Consider the following 10,412-nt stretch of genomic DNA (forward strand, 5'->3'; position numbering starts at 1 on the left):
ATTTCCATGGGGAGCCCCACTTCCAGGACTTGGGTCAAACACATTTCCCCTGAGCCAGGCACCAGGGCCAGGGTGAAGGAATGTTCTGGTTAGCCTTCAGGACATCCCCTACCACCCTGGCGCGGCACAGCTGGACGCCGAGGTTTCTTGAAGCCTCCAGCCTGACCGTCAGCCAGGGGCCACTGCCACACACACGCTTCCCTCTGTGTCCGCGGGGCTTGCTGCCCCCCACCTCCTTCAGCCGCCGCTCAGGACTTCCGGACCACCTCGCCTCTTCTCTCTCTGTCCTCTCTCTGTGCTATTTCTCCTCAGAGACTTTCAACCACCTGATGTCCTGCTATATATTCAGGTGGTATATATTTGAATTATTTGTCTTCTTTAATGAGAACCACAAGGCTGTCACTGTTAGCAGCTCTACCCAGCCCTCAAATATTTATCAAGTGAGCTAATAAACCAGTTCAGCAGGCCATGGATGTACCCGTCCGTAGGGTCAGCCTCCCCTACTGATAAGAAATGCTGTGGCAGTCGTGTGATTCCCCAAAGAAACCAGGCAGCCACCGCCAGAAGGTGGGGGAAACGGGATGCTGGCTGACCAAACACTGGGGCCCATGGTGATTTCACGTCTCTTTCAAAAGCAAAGTCCGAGAAATAGGACCTAAAAGGATGTGAATGCTTTCTTTTTTTTTTTTTTCTCCTAATTTTTGGAAATGTTTGTTTTCAGAGAGAGAGAACACAAGTTGAGGAGGGACAGAGAGAGAGAGGGAGACAAAGAATCTGAATCAGGCTCGCATCTCTGAGCTGTCAGCACAAAGCCCAACGCAGGGCTGGAACCCAAGAACTGGGAGATTGTGACCTGAGCCAAGGTCAGCGGCTTAACCCACTGAGCCACCCAGGTGCCCTTTGAGTGTCTTGATATGTACACTAGTTCCCCTGGTGTACATATTAAAAAAAAAACCCACCTCCTCAGAGCAGACAAAATAATCTTTCCTCACTGCAGACCACATCCCGCCCTCCCCCATCTTAGCACAGATCACTCCCCAGTGGGCCGTGTGTGACGGAAGAACCGGACCTGGCTGCCCAGTCTCAGCCTGACTCCCGTGGCGCCCCACAGCCCACCCCCTCTCCCCTGCGGACCCTCCTCCCTCTGCCTGCCTCCCTGCCTGGCCGCAGCTCGTGTCCCCTCAGCAGGCCGGTCCTGGACCACCCACACGGCACCTCTGCCAGCTGCTCTGTGCACGTGGGTGAGTCTTCTCGGCCCGTAGGCACACCGCTTGTCACCTTATGTGTTCTGTCTCCGCCTCTAGAATTAAGTTCCCGGGGGGTCCTTTTCTTGCTGTTCGTTTGGGAACTCCAAACTGGTACCTGGCATGTCGATGGCCTTGTGTGGAGGTTTCTTAGGAAAGAAAACAAATGAGGAGGTTGCTCGCAGTGAGCTCAGCAGGGAACACCCCTGCCGGCAGGGAGAGTGCTCATTTCATAGCCCATCCTGTTGCAATGCAGCGATTTTCTTAGAATCCGGCTCAAGAGATGGAATGGTTTTCAAAGTTAGTTCTCAAAACTTATGTATTTACTGTCCTTTTTTTTTTTTTAATTGAAAAGCTGGGATTCTGGGCGGTCCTCGCTGCCTGGGCCCCGGAGAAGCAACGGGGCTGGTTTTGAGGACAACTGGCTCCCATCTGAGGCCAGGCGCCCCGTCCCGGCTGGTATGCTCCAGCGGGGCCCCCAGAGGGTTCCGCTTTCCCATGTGGTGTGAGCACAGCCCAGACCTCCACGTAACTAGAAACAGAAGATTCCCTTTTGTTGCACCGGGACTCAAGGGAACCTTCTAACACTGTTGCAGTGACAAAAAATTAGTGAAGTAATCCGCTCAGGTATTTGGGATGTGGTCAGGGGTCACTTCTGGGCGTCCCCATCCCAAAGTAGCTAGTTGTGTTGGTATTTTGATGGACAGAACCCTCTGGAGTGTGCTCATTGTTAACTTTAGAGTGTGTGTATTTTTCTACATGGGTTTTTTTTAAAAAGAACTTTAAATTTTAAAAGTCTTGCAAAAAGAATTGACATATATAAAAAGCATTTTATATAGAGAACACAGAAGCACCTTTTACCAGGGAAAAGTTCCTATGACATGTATCCTATGGCACCAGTCACATCTCTCTCTCCTGCAGAGAATTTGTTTGAATATAAAAGAACAAACGCCACGTCCCCACCTTCTTCAGACACATGGTCAGCGTCCCTCAACTCGGGACGACCATTCATGCAGCAGAATGATGATCATGTTCTTAAAAAGGAAATAGATCATCCGAAGTCTTCCGGTTTAAAAATAGCACCACTGGCGAAAGAGGATGTGTCTTCTAAGTGCCGAGTCCCAAGGCAAGTGACTGACCACAATTCATGCGAAGTAGACACTGAGTGGTTGATGTGACCAGGTGTCGAAAATGGAAGTAAAAAAAAAAAAAAGCCAAACAATAACTTTGGAAAACCAAAACACACACCCCCCCCACACGCGCCCGCACGCATCCTCCTGCCAGAGCGTGTGCTCTGTTTCCTCTCCGCTGCATCACCAGTCAGGGAGCTCCACCACAAAGGGCGTCTTCACGTCTATCTTGCCGCTGCTGACGATGGTACAGTCGGTGAGCGGCCGGTCGTGCCCGTCAGTTGGCTGCAGTTCTATGGAGTGGACCACTGTCTGTGAGAGAGAAGCAGACCCACGGCGATCAGCAGTCTGAAAGCCCAGGTGGGAAGGGAGACCAGGGTTTTTGGGGTTTTTGTTTTCCCTTAGTATGATTACAAAACCCATGCAAGCCAACCATGGGGAACTTAACATATTCAGGAAATTTACATATGGCAGAGGAAAATTTACCTACTACCTTGCTAGCGAAAGAACATATTTGTGTATTTCCTTCTTTTAACTAGCATTTTTCATTCTAAGAAATAATTAGATATGGAGCAGAAATCAGTTTCTGCTCTACCCTATAAATGGTCTAGGCGTAAGGGACCGGGTCAGACGGCAGATTGAGAAGCGGAGCTCATTCTGGGTTTGCCCATCTGCAAGCCAACCCCAGCCGTGAACGGCCAGGTTGAGTGAGAGACCCCAGCCCCACCGCGGTGTGAAGGCCGTCTCTCCCCCGGGGGGCTGCACACACCCCCGTGCCACCTGACGCTGCACACTGACGGAGGGAGGGCCCGTCCAGGACCAGGAATATTGGCTCCTGACCCGCTTCCCACAGAGGGTTGAGACAAGAGGGCAACAACATGAAACACACACATAAGACTGTTTTTCCTTCTAGAAGGAAAAATCTCGAGATTTTTTTCTTCTGGAGAGAGTATACTTGTCATTAATCTCTTGACGAAGTCTACGCCTCAGAATGTTAAGGACTGTTCGTCTGAGACCAGGCAGGTCTCCTGACGCACCCCGGGGGATGGAAGGGCTCCGTGCGGTCAGTGACGGCAGCGGGAAGACGGAGAGGTCAGAAGATCTAGAAAAACCACGACCAGAAGAAGAAAACACTACTCTTGGACTCTTTCTTCTCTCACAGGTTAGTGCGACGTATTCAAAAGTACTCATTGCACGAATGTCTGGCCCAGTTTCCTTCTCAGAGGTTCAGAACCCGGGGAGGCCACTGGTCAGAGCCCCAGACGTGGAACACACGCACACCCACGTCCCGCCCACTGCAAGGGCAACGCTGCCGGAGAGACTTGGGAGCCCGGCATTCGTTACTGGCTCGGCAGAGTCCTCTGGGAACAGCTACATCTCGTGCGAACACGGCCCGTTCTCTGCTGGGGGAGGACGAAAAGTGACACATGAAGTGATCCGTGGTGGCCCTATTTCCCTCTCATCCCCGCTTGCCAGCGAGAGCCCGACCTTCACCAGCTCAGGCTCAATACTTGCCTGGCCCGCGGGGGAGCTTCTCAGAGGGGTCAGCCCGGCTCCCGGCTTTTCGCTGGGCAGAATCAGGGGGGGCGGGGAGAAGCTGGGGAGAATCGCCAAAATGGAGCCAACGTTTAGATGGAAGAGCCGGAACTCACTCGCGTGAGAATAAAACGAAATCAAATATGGAAGAGGGTGGGGGGGAGGGGTCAAGAATGGCCCAGGGCTGGGTGGGGCGGACCTTAAGGTGCCGGTCGAGGAGCTGGCAGGGCCCCTGTGGGCGGCTGGCTGCTCAGGAGGAGAAGTGTCCGCAGCGGAAGAGAATAAGGACTTTAGGAAGTGTTCCTGGGGGTGACAGACTGGACCCGCCACTCTCTGAGGCGTCGCAGCAGAAACCTGCGTGCTCTCTAGCGGTTGTGGTGGCGGTACTGACCGTGTCTTCTAGGGTGGCTTGTTTCTGTCCCGAACCACATGGTGCTCAGGCTATTGTTTTTTAAAATAGTTTATATTTAATTGTGGTAAGAAACACATCACATAAAATGTACGACCTTCGCTGTTCTGACAGTGCAGAACGCCAGCCTGCAAAGCCGAACCTCCATACCCGCCGGCCACCGGCTCCCCTCCTCCTCCCGCCAGCCCCTGGCAGCCACCTGCTCCTTCATGTCGACATGGATTCGACCACTTTAGAGACTTATCGAAGCAGAATCATCCCATCTTTTTGTGACTGGCTTATTTTACTTCACAGCCTCGAGGTTTATCCATATTCACTGTACCCTGTGACAGGATTTCCTTCCTTTTTAGGACAGACTATTATTCTACTGTCTACACATATGCAGCCTGAGTTTTACTTGGTTACGTTGAAAAAGTTTTTATTTCTGTCAAATAGTAAGATAAATTACGTGCCCAGCTCTTGCCCCAGTGCTCCTAACAATTAAAACCCCACACTATGGGCACCTGACTGGCTCAGTCGGCTGAACATCCAATGTCAGCTCAGGTCTTGATCTCATGGTTGATGGGTTGGAGCCCCACTTCAGGCTCTGTGCTGACAGCTCGGACCCTGGAACCTGCTTCGGATTCTGTGTGTCCCTCTCTCTGCCCCTTCCCCACTGGCTCTCTGCCTCTCTCTCTCAAAAATAAACATTAAAATAAAATAAAATACCATAATTTATTCACCTCTGAAGAAGCCAGTCATCCTATAATGATGAACCTCTAACAAGCACAATTAAAGATGAAAATAAATCACCGAAAGACCTCTCATTATAACTATAAGGCTTTGAATGAGAAATAATAACAAATCAAGTTACCATTCCATCAAGGACTTTTCCAAATACCACGTGCTTGCCGTCCAACCAGGTGGGCTTGGTCAGGGTGATGAAGAACTGGGAGCCGTTGGTGTCCGGCCCGGCGTTGGCCATGCTGACCCAGCCGATGCCATAATGCTTCAGTTTGAAGTTCTCGTCTGGAAATGTCTCACCATAAATGCTTACACCTGGGTGACACAAAGTGGGAAAAAAAAAAGAGAGCATCACCAGATGTTCTATGAAAGTAAAGTCTTCAAAGGAAGACATAAGGTTTTAATAGAATTGGTTAATGGAACCCTACAGAGGTGGGGATGGGAAAAGATGGTCGAACAAGGAAAAATAAAGGCGGTGATAAAGTTTGACTCCCTGGGGAAGCAGGGCACCAGACACTCCGATAAACACAAAAGCCTTAAAGACGGCAGTGCCCTCTGGCCTCCAAGCAAGGCCCCAACTGTGACCGAGCCAGTCAACCTGAACTAAGGGAGTGAAGGGCAGGATGACATCACAGAGCCCCACGGAAGGTGCGTGAGCCATCGTCCTGGCTCAGTCTCTGTCCCGAGCTTCGAGTCGCTTGTCCTGTGTCATGCCTACCTCAGCACCCACCCATGTGCCGTTAGCACCTGATGCCCTCAGCTCATGCTCCCAGCCCTACAGAACGGGGGTTCTCAATCCCATTGTGAGCGAGGCATCAGAAAACTGCGCAGCAGAACTGGAAAGTCACATGGCCTTCTGTCACTAAAGCTGCTGCTTCCTGCATCAGTGCTGTGAGCAAGGGCCACCCACCTGGAGGCCATCACGCATGACAGCCTCCAGGCTCATCGGGAGACAGCCAGCAACCCAGTCCCCGAATGGAAGAACCAGATGCAGGCGTGTGGCCTGGAGTTCCAGCAAAGGTCCAAGGACAGGGGAACACGTCCCCCTCCCCCCACCCAGCGGCAGAAACCCTGGGAAGTGGCTGCTCTCTCCTCCAACACCTGCCACGCCCACCGCCTCCTCCCCTGCGGCCTGGCTCCCACTTCCTGGCTTGCCAACCTTAACATCCTGGCTCAGTCAGACGGACTCCGTCCAAGGCCAGCGGCTCACAGCTGACTGGTCAGGGACAGATGAGGTGGCCTGGTGGACTCTGCTCACAAGCCTAGACTCAGTTTAAGGGATCCAAAAGGTCCTCCCTCCAAAACTCCGTGAATTTTAACTAGAGACGTGTGTGCACGCACACACACACACACACACACACGTGGCAGGGCAGGCACAGAGAGAGAGAGAAAAAAACAGGCAAGCGGCCACAGGCAAGCCCAGTCACAGTTCCGGCCTGGCCCCAGGGCAGGACCCTGGGATGCGGGTCTCAAGGACACTGCCCCTGGACCAGTGGGACCCAGCTCTGCAGCCGCAGTGGGCGCTCCCTCCCTGGGGCATCCTCCCCAGCCCCACGGACCCCAGTCACCTGAACACATTTCTCTACCCCGCTCTCCATCCCCACACCCCTGCAGCATTTTTGCAAGGAGTGACAGTAACCCTCCGAAGGACCTGGCAAATCCACGGGCTTAATGGTCGCCGTTTTGTTACAGATAAAGCATCGCAAGAACAGTGCAATTAGCATGGCCCTAGTGTCTCTTTAAAAAGTCAGCAATTGAATGCCCATCAAAGCACATTATTTGCTGAATTGAAAATCTTAAACCCGAAGGAAGCTGAAATCCTAGTGTAGCTTATGCATGGCGTGCATACCGGAAAAGAGCTCTCTGCAGTCCTGAGGGAAGGCAGTCCAGGGGGCTGGGCTCCCGCAACCACCAGTGAGTAAACAACCCCCCGGGATATCTGATGTTGCCTACGTTTAATCATCCGTGCATCACAGAGCTCTGCCTTTGCTTCTAAGAGTTATATTATAATGTTGACAACTCTATTTTTATTACTAGTATTACTGGAAAAGTGGACAATAAAATGAAAGACTTTGGAAAGAAAGGGGTAAATCCACCTGTAATCCGCCACCTAAAGCCCAGCCTCACACTCCCAGTGCGATGCTCCCTGCTCCCGCTCTCCTCTCCCGCATCCCTGTCTGTGGCTAGCTGCCCCCCGGGCGTGCACACGGTGGTCTAGTCAACCCTTCCTTCCCGGCTTGGACAGCCTTCTGTACTGCTGCATACTGGGAGGTGAGCATTTTAATAACTTCACAATGGCCTACCAGAGGAATATATCTCCACTATGGAAAGGTCATGAGCAGCAAAGCAGGATTGTTTAAAATTAGCAAGCCCCCAGGTCACGACCTCGGAGGGTAGGAGTTCGAGCTCCACATCAGTCTCAGTGCTGACAGTGCAGAGCCTGCTTGGGATTCTCTCTCCCTCTCTCTCTGCCCCTCCCCTGCTCGTGTTCTCCCTCTCTCGCCTAAATAAACTTAAAAAAGTAAATAAAACTAGGAAGCCTCATTCACACGTATGACTAGATTTTGGTAGATGAGCCCTGCCCCCCTCCGCCCACCTCAAACCCTGTTCTTCTGAAGAATTAGTTTTAATGGTCTTGATGAATTTGTTTCCTTTTTTTTAATGGTTTTTTATTTATTTTTGAGAGATAGAGAGAGACAGTGCGAGCACGGAAGGGCCAGAGAGAGAGAGGGAGACACACAGAATCTGAAACAGGCTCCAGGCTCTGAGCTGTCAGCACAGAGCCCAACGTGGGGCTCGAACCCATGAACTGTGAGACCATGACCTGAGCCGAAGCCAGACGCTCAACTGACTGAGCCACCCAGGCGCCCTGAATTTGTTTCTTAAACCTGGGAATTCACTTCATGGGGCTGGATACACTGACTTGATCTGAGGTGTTGGTTTGGGAGCAGAAAAGGAAAAATACAAAAGACAAGGTTACCGCCGGTGCCGTCCCCATTGGTGAAGTCTCCTCCTTGAATCATGAAATCTTTGATGACGCGATGAAATGTGCTTCCTTTATATCCGTATCCTTTCTAAAGAGATTATGTCAATTGAATACACGAGTAGATTTAACCCATACTGAGAGTTAAACCCCAGCGTTGTCTGGAAATGACACAATGAGAAAATGACAAACTATCTGCGGAACCTGATTAGGTCCTGAAAGGATGTACTCATAGAAATGTTCTCGCTAGCAGACCCAAAATAAGGAAATCAACCGCGAAATCAAGTATTAATGTGAATAAGTAAAAAGAGAGCAATCTACGTTTTCATATGATGCAGTTCTCCTCAATTTCTAGAGCCCCAAGGACACTGAGCACCCAAAGAGTAAGACTTCGTACGATAATAGAGTAAAATACAGTAAGACGTCTCGGGTTCATTGGACCTGCTAATTCAACACTTGCTTTCCCAGAAGACATCTTTATTTATGCTGGGCTTAAAAGAAGGAATCACATTTTGTGCACAGTTAGGGGACCCAAACCTGAGACGTACCTCGCCTGTGGCCAGAGCGACAAAATTTTCCACAGTCCTGGGCACAACCTTTCCAAAGAGGCCGATCACAATCCTGCCAACATCTTTGTCTCCGATCCTCACATCGAAGAAGACCTGCGTGTGGTTGAACGGCAGAGCCCAGGTGCCAGGTGAGTGAAGGTTAAAGTCTGAGAACGCATCTCAGGGCGAAAGCCCTGCCCCCCCCCCCCCCAGCAGTTTATCAGCGAGAAAACCATCACGTGGCTGCACAGCACCTGCAAACGTTCGTTTTGCAAACCCAGCCCCGGCAGGCCAGGCGCTGCACTAGGACCTGGGTCTGAGGCTGGAGCCAGCCAGCGAGGTCCTGAAGAAACTCGTGCCCCCTGTGCACCCCAGCCAGCGAGGCTGCCACCTCCCATTTCCCAGCGCCGTGCTCTTCTGAAAGGGTGACGCTCTTCATCTTGGCAGGAGAGGAAAACTGGGGAGGAGAGAAACAGTCTAACCATTCAGATTTATTTGTGTGTAACTTCGAACAGGGCCCAACTGCCGGTGAGTTCTCATAGACATCTGCTGTCAGGGGAACTATAAGACGTCAAAACACACAGCGGGTTCTCCAAAAGGCCTGCCACTCACCTGCGGACGTGTGAGGCTCCAGGGCCCCTTCCCCCCCATAAAACTGTTGACCCTGCGGACTCTGCCACAGAACTCAGTGGTCATGCTCCCGAAATCAGGTGGGGAGACTGTGTTCTCTCCCTCTGTCACCACATTTTCAGAGCAGATGAAAGAAAACATGGACCCACACATGAGTTTGAGTCACTTTTTGTGCAGATAAGCCTTAAAAAGTTCTCAAACTATTTTTTAAAAAAACTCTTCCATCTGAGGGGCGCCTGGGTGGCTCAGTCAGTTAAGTGTCCGGCTTCAGCTCAGGTCATGATCTCATGGTTCATGGGTTCAGGCCCCACATTAGACTCTGTGCTGACAGCTCAGAGCCTGGAGCCTGCTTCCGATTCTCAGTCTCCCTCTCTCTCTGCTCCTCCCAGACTAGCACACACACTCTCTCTCTCAAAAATGAGTAAACATTAAAAAGAAAAAAACTGTTCTGTCCAAAACGAAATCACCCATGTTTTGCTTCTCAAATTACGGTGTTCCGAGGACTCAGGGCCGGGATGCTTGAAAAGGCTACCGAGTCGAAGGGCATTCTATTCACGAGTTTAGATTATAGGAACCAATTTACAGTTTGAATGGGTAAAAAAGACATTCAAGCGATGGCTTTTAAAAAAATGTAAGAAGGGTTGTCAGAGGAAAAAGATGTCTTATAGTTTAGAAAAATCATAAAGTAAAGACTGTCAAGCGTTAGTTCAAGACAAAAGCTTCTGCCAATACATCCGCACGTCTGTCACGGGCTGATGTGATATTTCGTGTTCCGTGTGGCATTTTAGAGTTTTTACGTGGCCACAGCAGCCCAAGCTGTATTATTATTTATCCGGCACAACTGTACAGAATGTACTGAAGCCCGGGCCCCACGGCAGCGCACCCAAGGACAGCGAATCCAGCGCGGCTCGGGGACAGGGACCGCAGTGACGGGCCACGAGCCTGGGCGTGCAGGCCCACGTCACAGACAAGCCTGTTCTGAATTCAGGGATGGGCAGTCATGACCCGGCACCCGGGGGAGACTGAGGGGCACAGTCTTCCAGGAACACCATGCAGCACACTAGAAACGCCGAACTGACTTAAAGTGAAGAAGAGAACACAAAGCTGTGGACGTTGAGGCAGCACTGAGAAGGAACTGTGGCAGGGCAGCAGCAGAAGACGAAGAAGGGCCTGTCACCCAGCAGAACTCATCAATAAAGAAACCCAAGT

At 51.2% G+C, this 10,412-nt stretch overlaps 1 protein-coding gene across 1 annotated transcript; it reads right to left on the reverse strand.

Moving 5' to 3' along the window:
- Positions 1-2,054: 2,054 nt before the first annotated feature.
- Positions 2,055-9,012, reverse strand: PPIC (peptidylprolyl isomerase C). The gene is made up of 5 exons (XM_029941155.1): positions 8,851-9,012; positions 8,574-8,687; positions 8,023-8,116; positions 5,173-5,357; positions 2,055-2,686 (listed from the first exon to the last, which is right to left on the reverse strand). The coding sequence occupies exons 1-5, from the start codon at positions 9,010-9,012 to the stop codon at positions 2,558-2,560; spliced, it is 684 nt and encodes a 227-aa protein (XP_029797015.1). The 3' UTR covers positions 2,055-2,557.
- Positions 9,013-10,412: the final 1,400 nt, after the last annotated feature.

This window comes from Suricata suricatta, chromosome 6 (assembly GCF_006229205.1).
Source record: "Suricata suricatta isolate VVHF042 chromosome 6, meerkat_22Aug2017_6uvM2_HiC, whole genome shotgun sequence".
Classification (NCBI taxonomy): domain Eukaryota; kingdom Metazoa; phylum Chordata; class Mammalia; order Carnivora; family Herpestidae; genus Suricata; species Suricata suricatta.

Bases quoted from the DNA above. Each gene is read 5' to 3' on its own strand.
- PPIC (XM_029941155.1), bottom strand. From the start codon at position 9,012: ATGAAGAGCGTCACCCTTTCAGAAGAGCACGGCGCTGGGAAATGGGAG. The intron at 5,358-8,022 runs GTAACCTTGTCT...TGTGTCACCCAG, and splicing joins CAATGGGGACGGCACCGGCG to GTGTAAGCATTTATGGTGAG. The intron at 2,687-5,172 runs GTAACTTGATTT...TCTCTCTCACAG, and splicing joins GAAAAGTCCTTGATGGAATG to ACAGTGGTCCACTCCATAGA.